This window comes from Haliaeetus leucocephalus, unplaced genomic scaffold (assembly GCF_000737465.1).
Source record: "Haliaeetus leucocephalus isolate CR32 unplaced genomic scaffold, Haliaeetus_leucocephalus-4.0 Scaffold160, whole genome shotgun sequence".
NCBI lineage: Eukaryota > Metazoa > Chordata > Aves > Accipitriformes > Accipitridae > Haliaeetus > Haliaeetus leucocephalus.
The window spans coordinates 328,793-346,224 of NW_010972596.1; the positions used below are offsets into that span (position 1 = coordinate 328,793).

The following is a 17,432-nucleotide window of genomic DNA, read 5'->3' on the forward strand; positions in this document are numbered from 1 at the left end:
GTACAGAACGACCAAAATGTCTGTGCTGGTGGCCTGAAAAGCAGAGAAGCTTTCAGAGCAGGGCCGGTTGAGTTTTTATAGACAGGTGTCTACTAGATCGATTGCTGTAAAATGGCATTTTTTAATGCTATTTAGGTAGCTTTGGGCTTGGTACAAGGTAGCTCTGGGCACTTGGCTTGCACACGATGAATGCATGAGGCCCAGGATCCTTGACTTCCCTGTTGTTTCCTTGCCAGTTCTTCCTGGTTTACTAGCAAAGTGGTGAGAAGGGAGCAGCTTGCATGACCTTGGCGATTGTGTTGGTCCTCACAGGCACAGCCAGTGTGCCTGCCCCTGTCCTCACATAAGTCCGCACTTCACAAGGGAATGTCAGTGGACTGGCTGTTGCATTGCATGGAGCTGAGGCTGTGTGAATAACTTGCCTGTGTGTGGGTTTTGCCTGCTGGGCTGTGTGGGGCCAGGAGATTCTGGTTTCTGCCAGAAATCTGGTGAGAGAGAGGAGGTGAGGACAGCGAAGGACAGGGCAGCTATTGCCGCAAAGGCATCTTTCAACTACTTCTGTACAGACTTTTCTCAACAGACTTCTGCCTCTCCTCCCTTTCCTGGTTCCTTTCAGAGCCTCTGGTTCTGCCTATAAATAAATGATACAATATTTCATAAAGACGATGCAAAAATGGATTTAGATGATGTGTAGTCCCGAATTCCCTTTGTGTCAGGCACAGCACAGCTGATGCAATCCTGGGTTGCCCTGTTTATCTGAAACACAAAAGGCTGCCGTGGAGGAATGGGCAGGGTCCTGAATGGGTCTTGTTCAGGACCAAGCCCCTGCAGCTCTGCTCTTGTCTGGCTTCTGCAGCATTTTGAATGATTTGCCTCTCTGGACCAGACACCTGATCATCTGAAATGCTTCCTGGCACCCACTCTGCAACTTAGTCTGTGAATTGAAGCAGGTAACTTACTGTCTCAAAGTAGCTGGTGTAGATTTTACTTTTTTTTTTTAATTATCTCCTCTGTGTCTGCAGCTCTCGGCCTTCCCTCTCTCCCCATGGTGGGCTGAGTTCGCAGGGAGGAAGCTCCCTCCTGGGCCTGTCCTGACTAGCAGCAAAGGTGGGCCACTGCTTCCCAGGGCTGAGGGTCGCTTGCTGCGAGGCGAATGCTGATACTGTCTTGCTGGTGTGTTCATGTGGCACTGAAGGCCAGCTGGAGCAAGGAGAGCGTTGCATTCAGAAGCGCTCGGCGTGGGATTGAGCTTTGGCAATGACTGGTATTGGGGTGGAATTCACTGAAATGAAGACAGTCTGATCTGGAGATTGTCAGGCAAATGGTGGACAATGACTTCAGCCTGCAAGGAGCAGTCCTTGGTAAGCATACACCTGGGTGCATACCTGGATGCTGTCTCTGAATTACTTCCCGTCTCCAGTGTCCTCTGAGGCCTGGCAAATGATGTGGATGTGTTTGTCTTTCCTGGCTGTCTGCAGTGTGATCCTCCACTGCACTGCACCTGACCAAGGCTGGCCTAGCTGCCATTTACACCAGTGTAAAACAGGACCTTTTCTGCACAGGAGATAGCATGAGGTTAATCTGAATTACGTAAAAGCGCTGCTATAAAGTGGATTAGTGAAACTGCATTAAGCCCCTTTGTGGGCACAATTCCAGACTGAAGGATGCAAAGTCAAACACAGGCCACTTGAGCTCTGAAAAGGCATGTGTGAGGGGGGTGCAATGCACCTTGGCAAATCCTCTTGAAACACCAACTTGAGTTTAACTTTCCTGAGCGTCCGTGAATACCCTACTGCTGTTGTAACAAGCTAAATTTTCTCCTAGAAAAAGCTGCAGAGCAAGTAAGACCAAGTCCTGTCTTAGTGCCCTTAGAAATGCATCAGAAGGACAATTTTAGCCTAGTAATGAAGTTGCTGCCTCTGCGTTGCTCAGACTGCTCTTGTAGTGGCCGCGTGGATCCTTCTGTATTACCCACTCCCCATCTCTTCCCAACTGTGCACATGCTGCATCTCCTCAGCCTCTGTTGCTCAAGGAATTGCAAACAAAATGCCTCTTTTGGCTCCTGGTACCTTTGTGCCAATCTCGCCTCACCTCGGCTGGTGCTGCGGTGGATGCTGGGCTTTGTACGGCCTTTCCCGTTTGCTCTTGGGAGTTTTTGCCTGGGATGGCTCCTGGCTTGTGCTCCAGCCCCTCTTGGGCTGCAGATGGAAGATGTGCAAAACAACCTGTGGGGTCCCGGTGGGAGCAAACAGCCACAGCTTGCAGCAGCGGGGAGTCAGCAGGCTTCCTCATACCGGGTAGAAAATCGGGGACGACTCAATCCGCTGTACTTTTGCGGCGTGTGACCAGGAGAATCAGGACCCAGAAGCCACCGCTTTTGTTTCTCTGGGTGGACAAGCCAGGCTTTGGGTCCCTCTGATGCTTCACAGGGGGCAGGGGCTGGGGGGGGCAATGGATCCTGCCGTTTCCTCCCCCAGGTCCGGGCTGGGGGCTCCCTGGGCAGCGCTGGCAGGGAGAGCCGAGCAGGGGCTGCCCTGCTGGCAGGGGACAGCAGGTGGCAGCAAGAAATCCAGGTCCCTTTGCTCCGAGTTTGGCGCCAGGGACCGTGTGAGTTGCCTTCGTCCTGACACTTCACCCGGGGGCAGGAGTCTGCAGCCCAAGGCTGGCTGCTGAGTTGGGGACGGTGAATTCTTGCCCAAACGCTGTCTTAAATAGGTTTTACGCTGCTTTTGGTTTGTGCTTGTAGGCTGTTTGAGGTCACGGGATGCTCTCCTGCGGCATCCGCGCTGTATCGCCAGCAGGGATGTACAAAACTAGGTGTGCGAAAGGACTCCCAGGTGCTTGAGTTCGGAGTCTCTTATTCACCAGGATGGCCGCTCCAGCTCGTGTGGGACAATCTGCGAGTGAGGAGAGAGACGGCGTAGAGCGTGCTAAGGGCAGCAAGCACATGTGTTGCTGAACACAGCTGTGCTTTGGAGAGGGCAGTGTGTAAGGTGGTTTCTGCGGAAACCCATCCGTGCCTTGGGAATCCTCTCTGGGTTACCCAGAAATGTCCAAGGTGGAAAACTCAATGTCTGAATCTCTCCTGCAGTCTTGCCAGCTCTGGGGCGTGAGCTAAGACATCTCTGCAGCCCCTCTCCTTAGAGCAGCATTGCAAAAGAGCTTGACTGGATAACCCAGAAACCTGGATTTGATTCCACTTGGGTAAGCAGTTTAATCTATCAGGCAAGGGGGGATATTTCATCCTTCTTCCTTGAGGGAGCTGATGTGCTTCCAAACACGCACAAATGCCCTTCATACTTCAATAATAACGGATAAATGGCAGCCTGGCTTAGGAAGAACAGGGCTCACAAGACAAATGTGATTGCTTCCACTGGGGAGAGAGTGAAAGGGGATCCAACAACCAACGGCGTGAGCAGTGCCTACAGTGGTCTGGGACCTCTGAGGAGTATTTGTTAAATAAATGCAAAGAGGTGCGGTGAGAGGCATGAGAAAACTGGCTGTCACAGTGGCACAAGCGGAGCCCAGAAGAGATCAGGGTCCCCCGTGGAGCAAGACGTCTGCCTCAAAGAACTCACAAAAGGGACACAGAGAGCCTGCGGGTTTACCTGGAGGCTGTGGTCCTGGGTCCCATTCCTTTTCCTCCTGGTTTTCCTCCAGGCTCTGCCTCTCCCACTTACCACAGTGGGGGCACCTGGGAAATAATGGTAGAGGTGGAGTTGTGTCTGCCTCCCTGGGTCCTGTGCTGGCTGTCAGATCGTCCAGCTCCTGAGCCATGCCCTGTGGGCTCCGTCTGGAGCTCACCACCATGCAGGGAGCAGCAAGCCCTGCCTGACTGATGAGCTCTTCAGTGGCTTTTTTTCAAGGAGGAAGGAGGCCTGTATCGTAATGATGGGCTGCAGAAGGAAGATGTGGGTGAGGGAGAAGCATTAACACTGGTGGAGACTGCCTCGGGCCAGAGCAGGAGCCTGGCAAAGGCTTGGTCCTGCCAGCTGTGTGCTGTCAAGCTCAGGCTGTTCTCTGGATTCCCTAGCATTATCTTCCCTCCTGGCAAAGAATGGGGCCAGCTTCAAAGGTGGAGCCAGATCGCTTATACCCAAAAGAAAACAGTTGTTTTGATAACAAATAAGCCATGTTGGTTATTTTGCAGAAATTTCCACCTTTTTGTTTTCCGTCCTCATTACATGTAACAAAAATTGGCTTTAAACAGGGTTTCAGAACAGGAATGGTGCATTGGTCATACAGCAGCTGCGTAGTGCAGTGAATAATTGAGCATGTTAGAAAGCTGTTCCTTTGCCCTCCCTCCTTTACTTCAGCTGGGGCTTGCTCCTGCTCTGCTTTCCTTCTGGATTTCCTCTTTTTTGGTTTTCCTCTTGTCCGTGCTCCCTTCTTTCAGGCCAGGGCACATGTTTTCCAAGGGTCAGCCCAGAGCCAGAGGTCACAGTCTCTTCAATGTTTAACCTTGGTTACGGATAACCTTGGCCGTGGGTTTTGTAACTCTCAGGGGAGAAGAAGAGCCGGTCTTGGTTTGGCATTTATAGCAACCCTCTGCCTCTGGGCCATGGGAGCCCCTTGCCCTGGGTCTCTTGCACAAGCTGCGCGGGGGCCCCGGGGGCGCCCCCCCCCCCCCGTCTGGCTGGGGAGAGGAGTAAACTGGAAGCGCAGGGCAGCTGCCAGCATCCCCGGTCCTCAGGCGGTCGTGCCAGGCAGCGAACACCGTGACACTTGTCCTGCCTGCTGGCCTGGCTGTGACGCGGGGACTGGGGTCTCAACCTTTTCTGTGCCAGGACACCTCCGATACTTGTGACTCAGTGAACGCTCCCTGCCACGCAGCGTGGCAGGTTGTCCTTAAGGGTTAAAGCGTTGCTGGATTGGTGGGATCAGGTGGCAAAAGCAACTGTGAGCTCCTGCCCTTTGAGCAGGGTAGAAACTCCTGCTCACAGATAGCTGGAGGAGCAGCCTGATAAACACAGCCATATAAATAGTGATAAGGGAGCACTTGCACCTGGACATGCTCCTTGGGCAAACCCTTTGCCCAGAGCTGTTAAATACCTTGCCATATGGTGAGCATGCTGCGATCCCTAACCCGCAGCTTCTTGCGCTTGCCGTGTGACCGCACGCCGTCTCCCTTGGGGGTTTGCTGCCAGCTCTAGTTTGCTATGGGGCCAAAGTGTGAAGGCATCTCTTGCATCGCACCGGAGGGGGTGACGGCCAGGCAGGGGCTGTCCCTGCCAACAGGAGCGCTGCAGGCCCCAGGAGCATTATCGGGTGCTGCAGCACTGGCTCACTCGCTTGCAGCGAGACCAGGCATAGCCATGGCAGCTTCAGCCACAGCGAGCGCGTTCCTGTAGCGTTACCGCATTCAAACTGTGTCCTTGCTTAGCTTGGCTCTTTCAGAAGCTGATCTGAGCCAGAGATCTTGCTGCCCAGCTGGAGCAGAGCTCTCACACCCCAGGAAGGCTGAGCAGCCCCCAGCCCACTGCCAGCAGCAGCGCACCAGGATACAGCCCAAGCCTGCTTTGTGCTGCAAAGCACCAGGCGTGCACATGAGGCTTCCAAGATCCAAGGACCAGCCCTGAAGCAATTCCCCGTTGCCTGTAAATGAAGCAGACTAGCTTTGCAAAATCAGAATATTCCTAGGAAGCCAAAGCTGCTTCCTCCAGCTGAGATTTGACTTGCCCAAGGGGAGAGCAGTTTGCCTTTGAAACAGCCAAAATGTTTTCTGCTTTAAAGGCCCAGCTCACCTCTCAGTGAAAGCACTGACAGCTTGTGCCACCTATTTATAAGGTAGCTTTGGAGCTAATTGTTTATATAACCTATTAAAAATAACATTTGATCTTACTTTTATTCTTCTCTTCCCTGCCAAAGAAATCAGTAAGATGTGGTTTCAGGTGAGCTCCGATAGCTGGTTGCTGCTGCAGGGTGCAGAGGGGTCAGGCACAGTGGCAGCTCATGGACTCAGCATCCTTCCGTGCTGCTCGCTTGGGCATTGCAGGAGGATCCTTGTGCTCACTGCCTGTCACATCCCAGTGCAGACCTCAGGCTGAGTAATGCAGCACCCTGCTCCTCAGAGAGCATCACACCTCTTTATCCTCCTGGTTAATAGCTAGACTTTATTACACTGCAGCAGCTTGCTCGCCGGCCCAGCTGTGGAAAGAGTCACAGATTTTAAATACTGGATTTCCTGATCTTGCCCTTTGAACCTATTTTTGCTGTGGCTGTTGGTAAACTGCGTGCTCCTGAGCTCAGGCTGCTGCAAAATCCTCTACGGACTGCTGCATCCCTGAGCAGGTGTATCTTTCTAAGTTGCACAAGAGCAGTGTTTGATCTAAGTTGGCACGTACAGGTGAAGGCAGGAGGCTGATTTCAACTCTGGTGTAGAACTGCTGCCCAGTTTATCATGAACTCATGAAAGTGCTGGTGGGAAGGGGCCTGTGGAGGTCTCTGATCCAGCCAACCCTTGGAGCAGGACTGTTGCCAATGCCGTGTCAGAACAGCTGGGGCTCTGCAGAGCTAAGGCTGAAAACTTCTAAGCATGGAGACCCCTCCTCTCTGGGTACATGTCCCAGGGCTGCACCACTCTTCGGGGGAAGGAGTTTTTCCCAATGCCCTACTTGAACCAGCTGGGCTGCAATCTCTGCCTTTTGCTTCATGTTCTATTGTCTTGACCTTCTGGAAAGACTTTGGCTCCATCCTCCCCGTATCTGCCCTCCAAGTCACTGTAGACTTCTGCTAAATCACCCCAACCTCCTCTCCTTCCCAACTAACCAAGCCAGCCATCTCCACCACTCCCTGTAGGCAATGTCTCCTGACCTCAACCAGCCTCGTGGCCCTGTTGGGTTCCCTCCAGCAGATCCGTGCTCATCCTGAAGGGGCTGTTCACAGACCTGCTGAAAGGGGATGCTTAGAGCCAGGGCAGGCTGCAGTCAAGCTCAGAAACAAGCTCCTTGTTGCATCTGCTGGAATAAGGCTTCAGGAGAACCTGGTTTTGATTGATTTCTGAACAAGATGGGTCTGAACCAGCTGGCAAGTGCCCAGCAGTGACAAGCAAGGCCTGTCCATGCTTGTCTCCTTGCAACATTGCAGCATCCTTCTGCCCGCTGAGGGGTAGAGGGCACTGCCCCGAACTGCCTCCTCCGCCACATGAAGGAGCAACCTCCTGGGAGCAATGCAGTTTGGGGACATCACCAGCACAAGGCTGATGTGCCCCGAGCCCCACACTATGTGGGGGTCCCCAGAGCAGCAGGCACCTCTCCCCTGCCTCCCGGGCACTGCCCACCCCTGCTGGGGCAGGTCCGAGGGGCTCAGCTGCTCCCAGACCCCAGCGGCAGCGTGGCTGGACCCCGGCGGAGCTGTTGGAGCTGGCTTGCCCTGCCCAAGGCCAGCTCATCCATCTTCGCCTTGCTGGCACAGCTCGTCCTGACATGGAGAGGCAAGTGTAGTGCTTTATTTAGATGGATACCAGGGAGCAAGGGGGGCTTTGCAGGGTCAGCCTGGGCATTTCAGCAGGGTCTGGGCTCCACACCTGAGCCCTTGGTGAGGCATTAGGCTCCCTCCTCTTCTCCCCTCTGTGGGACTGAGATGTGTTGGGCCACCCTTTCCTGTCCAGAGCTACCCAGTCCCCACTGATCGCTCATCTCTAAAGGATGGTGTCAGATGCCCAAGGCTGCTCCCTCAAGGTCTGAAAGATTAGACTGGAAGTTTTCTGGGTGGGAGAAGTCCCAGGGCTGAGGTCAGGGACAGAAATGTAACGTCTGCCCCGCTCTGTTATACAATCCGCTGTTAAATAATCACTCGGGGTCACTGCGCCTGCCAGGTGGCTGCGGCTGGCAGTGGGGCTGCCTGGAAAACAGGCTGTGGTTTGCAGGACCACTGTCCCTCGGACAAGAAGAAGAAGGAAAAGCAGTTACGTGCTTTTGGGCAGTCCCACGCTCGGACCCTTCCCAGCCTTGGGGTTCCTCATTGCAAGGTGCTTTTTGGTGATGGAGGCACCAGCCTCGCAAGGGCACAACCCATTTGTAAAGCCAGCGGCCCAATGTTTGCAGCGGGGAGGTGGCTTTGGCCACTGTGAGAAAAGGCTGCTGTTTATCTGTGGGACACTGTGGCTCCGATGGGTGTAAGCAGGGACCTGTGTCTGTTGCTGGGACGCTGGGTCTCCGCCAGCTGATGGCCGTCAGCTCCTGCTGCATCTTGCCCAGACCTGACGGAGACCCGGCATCCACCCAGCACAGCTCTGTGTCCCCCAGCCTCACAGCTGCTCTCTGCATTTCGTAAAGCTGCAGTGGAGCAAACGCTGGGGCTGAGCTGTGGAGCCCCCAAGCAGCGGCTACCAACATGTAGGGGTTGGGTCGGTGCCACAGTCCCCAGGCACTGATTTCAGGTGGTGCTGCCCATCTAGGACTGACACCCATTTAACAGCACTGTATTAATGATTTCGAAGGTGCTGCAGAACAAAGTAGCCAAAACGGGCATGTGGAGGACATCGGGAAACCTGTGGGAATGGCTAACGATGATCCATGCTGGCTGCAAATGAGCAGTCGCTCGAGGGAGCTGGATGATTTGTCCTAGGAAATACAGGCCAAGTCCAGGAAAAGAAACCACACTGGCGGGGAAAGTTCCCAAAAGCTCCCAAAGCAAGGCTGGGAAGAAGCCACGCTGCACTCAGAGCCTGAGCCTGGGCTTGTCATCCTCAAGCACATACTTGCAGCTAGCTAGCCTATTTCTGCTGGATAATTTCTTCCTAATAAGGGTTTTTGGCAGGTGGCCATGCTCCCCTCAGGGTGAGGGCGTGCAGTTAATATGAGCAACAAACTGGAGCGGGGCAGGGCGAGTTCCTGTTGTTTTCAACTCATAGGGTGGGTGAGAAATGGAAACGTGGGGGGACAGCTGGTTGGCACTGAGGCAGCTCGAGTTATCCCTTGATTGTGTTTTGCCCCCCCCCCCCGAATCCTGCACTGGCAGAGCAGGGCACCAGTGTGGCCCTGTGGTGGTAGAGGAAAGATGCTCTGGGCTTCTCAGTTTTGCTCTGCATCTTCCCGCGAAGAGGTCAGGGTACTGCAAGCAGTGGGACCATGCCAAGAACCAGCCCGGCAGCTGGAGGCCAGCACCAGTGCAGGAGCACCAGAGGCCTGGGATGATGTGAAGCATCTCATGCACCTGCCAAACATCCCTTATCCAGAGTGACAGCCACGTGGCAGCCCTCGTGCTCCTCTGCTCCCCTCCCGAAACGCTGCTCGCAAAGCTGGTGGGAGTCATGAGCTGGGTCTCCCTGCAGTCCCTTCTGCTCCATCCCCGAGGTTGCTCTGGGTCAGCGGGGACGCTGAGCCGCCCTTGTGCCATCCCCAGAGAGCCCTGAATGGGACTGGTGGGGCTAGGGTGGGACATTGGCCCTGCTGGATCACAGCTCACCTGCCCCAGACAGCAAGCTGCCCTGCTCTTCCCATACAGTCAATCGCTCAACCCCTCCAAACACTGCAGAGCCATGGCACTGAGCGTGCTCGACTGTCCCTGCCGGCAGGCTCTTCGGTGCCCCGGCTTCCTATGATCCAGGGCAGCATTTTAGCTTAATGCAGCTATTTTGTTATTTAATCCTGCCTGATTTTCCTTAACACCTTTCCAAATGTTTTAAGCTATCCTTTGTGGTGCTCATCCACTGTTTAATCTGAGATCAAATGATTGTATCTTAATCCCTGGATCTCAAATGAATTTGCCTTTGGTTTGGGCAGTTAAACGTCCAGCCCTCTGCTACAGCCAGGCTGCATTTATCCAGGGCAGGCAGAATCAGGAAAGGAGTAAAACGCCTTCTTCCTCTCCTTCCCTCACTATTTCTCTCTTTCTTGCAAGTTAATGCTACTTGAGCTGCACAAAATAGCTGATATCCCCCTGATTAATATTTCCAAATAATTTTATGTTTTTCCTTGTGATGAGCCACTGGAGCCTTCTTTTGTCAAACTACCTAAATGTGATCAAAACTGGTGCAATACTGTGCTTTTTGGGCGCACAGAGCAAGCTGACATGGAGCTAGTGTACAGGACAGCACCTGAACCCATTGTACAGTCTTCCTGGAGGACCCAGCCATGCTCTCAATGAGCAGTCCCCAGCAGCAACCTGGCACTGTGCTTTTCCCAAAGGACATGTGCACTTTGCTTTGGTGGTATTGGAGTGGCCACCTTTATTTTGACACGCTCGCCTGGCTCACGGGAGTGCGTTTCTCAGCTCAGCAAGGGGAGACCTGCAGTTGCTGAAATTCCTGTGGAGCAGCACAGCCCTCTGCAGTTCCTGAGAGCACTGAGACGAACGTGGGGACCCCCTCGACACAAGCCCTGCTGCCTCTCGACCAAGCGCAGAAGCAGGGCTGGGGCTGGTGGGTACCAGTCCCCGTGACCATGCCTTCCCCACATTCCTCTGCCTTCCCCATGCTCTCCTCTGTCACACAGAAAAGTATGGGGCAGGAGAACCTCTGAATCAGACCAGCATAAATCTGAAGATGACAGGACATTGATCTCAGCCCCATACTCTGGGTGCTGCTAAAACTTGGCTTCTTGTTTCATTGCGATTGCCCATGGCTATGTTGTGGGCCCCCTGCTCAGACACATACAAAGAGGCTTGGAGAAAGATTAAATGCCGTTTTTCTACAGTGTGTTCTAGATTTTATTGAGAGTAGATTAAATCTAATTAAATTCACACATTAATCCAGTCAGATTAAATGGCACATTCTGCTTTGTGTCCGTAGCTTGGCCCAGAGGCCAGACTGAACCTGGAAACACAGATGGCAGAACTGGTCCGGTCCTTCATGTCTAGACTCAGCCCTAAGCTGTTGATTAGATGCCAGAGATCGGATCCAGACAGTTTCATCAGTGTATTAAGGATTGTGCTCCAGGCCTGGTTCAGAGCAGAGCGTAGCAGTTATCCCAGCCCTGGAGGGTCCTGCTGCCCCAGGCACCCTCTCGTAAGCCCACAGGGCTATTGGGAGAAGCTCAGGTCCCCATCTGACCTGGGGTTTCCTGTGGCTGCTGTCACTGGGTCTCACTCCAGCTCCTGCCGACAGCTACCATGTCTTCGAGGTACCCGAGTCCTTGGCGAGGCAGCCCACGCTCGTCCAAAACTTCTCCTGAGCTGGGCAGGGTGGGCTGTGACCGCGTGGCTAAATTGCATCCAAACCCGTCCTGATGGAGCGATGGGCTGATGCAGCCTCATCCAAGGGTGTGTGTGGGACCCTGTGTTGGACGGGGTTTGCCTTCCAGGAAAGGACAATAAGAGCTGCAACTCAGCTTCTCTGGTGCTGTGGAAATTCACAGCAGAACCCCTCTTTTAAACTCATCTCTATGCAGCTAGTCTGGACTTGCATGGGAAGAAACCATGTGAAACCCTGGGAAGAAACCACCTGCCTCCTTGTGAGGACCTGTAAATCTCGCCCAGCAAAGCCAGAGTCATGTAGCTGCAAAGGATGCAAATAAACTGCTGTGTAATTAGCACCCTTTGTATGCCAGGGCAATCATACTCAACCCCACACACAACTAGGAGCCAGGTCTGCCTGCGCAGGGCTTAATGCAAAATACCCTCCCCAGGTGTAAAGCTGCACTGCTTCACTCAAATCAGTATCACACACTATGCTCCCCCATAAAAGAGGAGTTGGCTTGCGATATGAAACATCGGTTAAGCTGCAAGGACAAATATCCTTTTCTAAAAGCTACAGTCCGTGCTGATAGGAGTGTTCCCTAGCAAATACCCTCAGCACACTAAGGAATCAGTCTTATTTTATTACATTAAAGAATAAAACATCTACACAGCATTTTTCCTAGTGAGACTCTGAAATGACACTGATGCCTCTGTGAAGGTGGAGTACTTTCTCTCATCCCAAATTGTCTCTGGTAACCTGATCTTTGCATGCTGCACCATGCAGAAAAAACACTAGTAGCGCGGGCTGAAGCATGGTATCGCCAATCGCGTTGGCACCACTGGGGACTCCTTCCTTGAGCCAAGTGCCTTGCTATTTGTACCAGCAAAGCAGACACAGCTCTGTGCCTTGGAGGAGGCTGTATGGTTCAGGGGCTGGTGTGATTATCTCTGCAAGACATTTGAGGGGCATCACAGTGAGAGCTGGAGCAGTTCCTCTTTTTCTAGGACAAGAGGTTTGGGAACTAGAGTCTGGGGCTGTGGAAAGGTTCTTTCTCTGTGGTGGCCTTGATGGCCTAAGGAGCCATCAGGAAATGCCACCAAGGGGACCTGAACACCAGAGGTGCTTAGAGATGCCCAGGTCAGGTGAGAAAAAGCAGTTTAAAGCCTGTGTGGAAATGCATTTCACCATCCCGGCGTTTAACATGTGCGCATACTCCCCAGTAGCAGAGCTGGTCTCATTTTTAGAGAGGCAGCTCAAAATGCACTGCAGAGCAGGCAGCAGGTAGGCAGACACATCCTCCGGGTGAGGCTGGAGGCAGCATGCTGGGTGTAGACAGAGCCATCTCTGCAGTGGGGCAGCCCTGGGGTTTGCAGGTGTATTGGCACTCTCAGCAGCACTGCAGCCTCCACAGGAGTCAGTATCTAGCCCAGGCTTTAAAAGCAGCCTCATCTTGTTGTGCTCTTGCATAACAGTGAGATGGAAATCGCACAGGCCCAAATCATAGGAGTCCGTTTGAGCAAATGCTTGCACATGAAAGCTTCAGCTGGCTATAGAGCTTCATTCCCAGGAGCAGAAGAAAACCACTTAGCCATTTAATCCTTCGAAGGCTTTGATCACCCTGATACAGGAAGACAGGGCAGGACGGGGGAGACGGCTGCCATTCCCACCTGTGAGACTGCCACCTCTATGGGAAGGCTGCATACCACCACCCCAGAGAGCCCCACTAACACGTACCACGCAGGCATGGGGGGCTCCAGAGTCTGCCCATTGCCCCTCCCCGGACTGCGCCACAGCCCCTCGATTTAAACCCTTAATGCTGGGGAGATTGTGCAATAGCTGCTTCAGGCTGAGAATGGATTATGCCCCTTTCAAAGGTATTTGGCACCGGGCTGCAGTGGGAGAGCCCAGTAAACTAGCCCAACCCCTCCTGTGAAAGCACCTGCGGGCAATTCCTGCAGCTGGTGCCTAGCAACATGCTCTGAGCTGCTCTGACAGCAGCTAAAATTCAATGTTATTTCATCCCTCCTCCCCAGAAGAGCAGCTCTTGAGTCATCACCAGGGCAGAATGGGACGGGTCTCCCACTCGGCTTGCTAAAAATGAGTGGTATGCAAGGGGCTGCTCTCTGTGTCTTGAGCATGTGTGCTGCTGCCAGCTAAAAAGGCATGTCCTCTCAGCATGTGGGACAGCTGCAGGTTCAGGAGATTTGGTAAATTGTTTTTTCCCTTCCTTCCCAATCTGCTTTCCGCTCCCAACAGCCTCTCTGCTTCCTGGGAGCTCTCTACTGGGAAGCCTGCAGGAGAACCAGGTTTGGATCCCTGCTGAGTCCCACCTTGGCTTTGCTTGGGCAAGCCCCAGGTCGTGCAAAGACACACAGGTAGCTACAAGCTTGGGGTTGCGCTGGGCACTCTCTAGTGACACACGGCAACCTTTAGGTCACCTTTGTGACAGATGAAGGCACCCCTGAATCTAAGGGAGGTGCTCTTGGGGAATGGTGAACATCAGAAAAAATGCATATGAAACCAAGCGTGCCTCTTTATGGAGCTGAGATCCTCGCAGAGGTGGTGAGGCAAACACCAGCCAGCCTGGGCAGGGCTAAGCAGCGTGTTTCTGCATGTGGGCAGGGCGCAGGGATTGGTGATGGGAAGAGGGAGTCAACGGGAGGATCCAGCGCAGAGAGGGCAGGGGCTCGGTGGGCAGCACAGCCTCCAGTCCCTGCTGGCACTGTGCAGAGGGGAGGAGGGCTCCAACTGGAAGAGGTGGGAAGCTGTGAGTAGGTGAAGCCTATGAGTAGGACCATGGTGCCGCAGCCTGGGTGCTTCTCAGAGAAAAGTGAGATGAGGTGCCTTGCAGGGCTTTTCCAAACTCTCGGAGGGCACGTATTTGCCTCTGGGAGCAAGCTGGAGATCCAGGCGGATTTCCCAGTGGGAGACTGTTGGGAAATCTCAGGCTTGCCCGAGTGATGCAGCTCCCTTGGTGGTGTCTGGTGGGAGGGCAGCTGACCACCATCTGCCCTGGCTGTTCGTAGTGCCAGTGTTGGTTCACCACTGCAGGGCTGCACCCCTCCTCGCCTCCCCAGTCTTCTCTCTTGAGAAGCCCTGGGTGGCCCTAGGGATGGCAGCCAAGGGGTTGGAGGCACCTTATTGCTGCGGACGGTGGGGGCTGCCAGGAGAACCACCTTTATCTCATGGCTGCTTGTCCTCAGCTCCTAGCTGCCTGCAGTGCTGCGTAGCCTGGAGAGAAGACTGACGCCTTGTCACTAGCTTGGACTCTGCAGCCTGAAGCAGATGAGGAAAGACGTTGGTAAGTGCGGTACCACCAACAGAGACCTCTCCAGCTCATCCCAGGACCCTCAGCCCTTCAGGATGGGGCGTTACTCTGTTCCCCAGCCCAGGAGTGGTGTTCAGCATGCTTCAGGTGGGTGTTTGGCTTATGGATTTGTCATCATGCAGGTCACCTTAAACGAAGCCAGCAGCATTGCACAGTTTAGCTGACAGGGATCGAGAAGCATTTTATACAGAAAGGCATAAAGAACCTGAGTCTGATCTGGCTTCTTCTAGTGTCCAGTGGGTGACTCTGCCTGCATGGGTCTGGAACTGTTCTGTCTCCTGCCGTGGCACGCTGCCTGAAGGCCAGGAGACATTGTGGTGGATCTGTTTCCCTTCCAGCTGTGGGAGGGGACAACTTACCCAGCAGGGTGGCTGAGCAGCCTTTGCCTTGGGCAGAGATGGCTCATTGCGCTGATGACACTGGTTGTGTCGACTGGCCCAACGTGGGCTGGGGACAAGCTTGGGACAGCAGTTTTTTAAACCAGCATGTCCAAATCCAGGAGAAGATGCTGTCTGTAGCTCAAAACTGTGCCTTTGCTGGTTGAGGGGACTATTGGCCCAACCTGCACTTGCGAGTTAGACGTGTCCTCCTGCTCCTGCGGTCCCTTTCCACCACAGCCTGCCAGTGGTTTGCATAGTTGCTCCCACGCTCCCTTCAGGCTAAATCCACAGCTAGCTTAAGCAGTTTCAGTGCTAACTCCTTGCATAGCCTGGCTCAGAGGAAAGTGGCATGGAGCTGGGAGTGTGGTGGAGATGGGGCCCTTTGCAGCCAGCGGATGACATGTTGACAGTAAAATCCTCAGCTCAGAAAATGTCTCCTTCCTTCCTGCAAACGTGAAAGGACAGAATTAAAGTTGAGCTTTCTGACCTCCAAGTTCTTGACTTCTGTTCTCACGTTACAGCAGCAGCAAATCCTGTTGCACGGAGCAGAAATCTATCTGTCTGTATATGCGCTATTTCAAACTTCTCCGCGTAAACTGTTCCAGACTTGATCAGAAACCAAGCCTGTTTACTAACAACAGAACTGGGAAACTTCTTTAGTATCGTGGGTTTTTTTCCCAGTTTAGTTTTCTTACTGAGCTGCTGAAGCTTAAGTCTGTCAGTTAACAGTGTTTCTAGCTTTCGATGTGTTTTACTTCAACGTATTTTCCTTTGCATCTCTGAAATACCTCTGTATGCAGAGTGTGCTCTGCCTTCTTTCTGATGTCAGGAAAGGTTTTCCTCTTGACTTACTAGGGATGAGATTAGGACAGGCAATGGCACACTCATTTTCCCCAAATAAGTAGAGGGTGTTAAACTGCAAAAGGCCAATGGCAATGTTTTTTCCTAGCATGTATACCAAGACTTCTGCACAAAGGGGTTGAATCCTGCTTCCATTTATGCTGATGTAGATCTAGAATAATAAAGTTCCTGACAGTTTTACAGCATTGCATATTTTATTATTCCAAGTAGCATAACTAGAATTGAATATATATTAGTTTGATCATTGCATCCCTCTGCAGTTCTCACTTGCTGTGGTTGCAGCACCTTTTAGACATTTTAATGTCTTTTTGATGTGTTTTAGACATTAAACTCTCCGAGGCAAGGACTGCCACTGTAAGCACAGCACCAAGTTTAATGGACCCCAATGTCAGGAAGACCCTTCTGTGCTACCTCAGTAGTAAAGGACCGAAAGTGGGGTTTCGAGAAGGTTTCTAAAGCATTTCCAAGTGCCACGACAGCCTGTTGGTTTTTGCTTTCAGGATCTCTTCCGAGCTTTCCCTCCACCTCTGTTTAGACAGAGCCAAACTCTGCTTGTTTTTTAGATTGCTGTCACTCAAAAAGTTGCAGCTCCAGGACCAAGTAAGTTAGCATAGCTCAGGACTTTGAGAAAATTGGTTTCTACAGAGAGCATTACCACGGTGAGGTGGCTTTTTGCAAAGCTGTTGCCCACTTCACATGCTGATTTATCAGACAAATATGTTGTCTTGACAAGGTCACACCGACCAACTTGATTGTGAAGGTTTACGTGACCTTTAGCAATAGGAAGCCTCACAGACCTAAAACCTTTGTGCAGTAAAGGCAGCTAGCTTTAAGAGTTGGCCTTTTAAAAGGACGCAGGAAGGTCAGTTTGGGTTTAGAGGAACAAGACTCTTGCAAAACCCAGTAACAGCAGGAATGTTTGGTCCCTTGGGGACATGTGTGGCTTGTTCTGATTTACAGCCGTCCTTTTGTGTGTTTCCAGCCCAAAAGCAGCAGCAGTGCCACAGCGAGCGAGACCTCCAGAGCGAGGAGCTGGCGTTACTGCCAGAAACACAGAGCGCTTGGGTCGCTTTCCCGGCTGTCCTGGTGGCCCAACAGAGGTGGAAAAGGAGAAGCGAGGGCCCGGCTGGACAGCGGTGCGGCACAGATAGAGATGGACGCCATCAGTGAGCCTTCAGTGATGGGCCTGGTGGCACGCAGGCGGCAGGCTGTGTTTTCTACCTGAGCGAGCTGTGCTGGGAGCAGTGGGCGGATGACTGGGAGCGGCGGGCCGATGAGGGCTGATGAGGAGTGAGGGATCCCCGAGGGACGCTGGCCCTGAGGTCTTTCCCGCAGCCCTCGGGGTCTCCTCACCTGCCGCGCCACCTTTCATCCCTTTGCCCGAAACACGTCCCTGCCGCCCAAAAGCGCTGGAGCCCTGCGCCCTCCGCGTTTTACTCGACGGCGGGGCGCAGGGCTGTGAAGGGGGCTCTCTGTATGTGTTTGTGTATCTCTCCCGCAGCAGCGAGAGGGCCTCCCCCCGCCTCCCGCGCCGCCTGGGGCTTCGCCGATCCCCTCAGGCGGAGGGGAGGCTCCCTCCCGGTGCAGGCGGGGGACTCCCGTCTCCTCTCCCCGGGGCCGCGGCCCCCATCACCCCGGCACCGGGCGGGGAGGCGGGCGCGGGCCGAGAGCGACGGCGCATGCGCCGCCCTGGGATTGAGGGGGAGGAGGAGGGGCGGGTCGCGGGCCGCGCGTGCGCCGCTCC

General features: G+C 53.5%; 1 protein-coding gene across 1 annotated transcript in view; it reads left to right on the forward strand.

The window, feature by feature from the left end:
* The first annotated feature begins 13,915 nt into the window (after positions 1–13,915).
* The window catches only part of ATL2 (atlastin GTPase 2), a 43,384-nt gene continuing 39,867 nt past the window's right edge, over positions 13,916–17,432 (forward strand). The window contains exons 1-4 of the mRNA XM_010562524.1: positions 13,916–13,949; positions 16,011–16,120; positions 16,671–16,854; positions 17,190–17,369. Of these exons, the coding sequence (XP_010560826.1) occupies positions 13,916–13,949; positions 16,011–16,120; positions 16,671–16,854; positions 17,190–17,369 (508 nt within the window). The remainder of the gene's footprint in view (positions 13,950–16,010; positions 16,121–16,670; positions 16,855–17,189; positions 17,370–17,432) is intronic.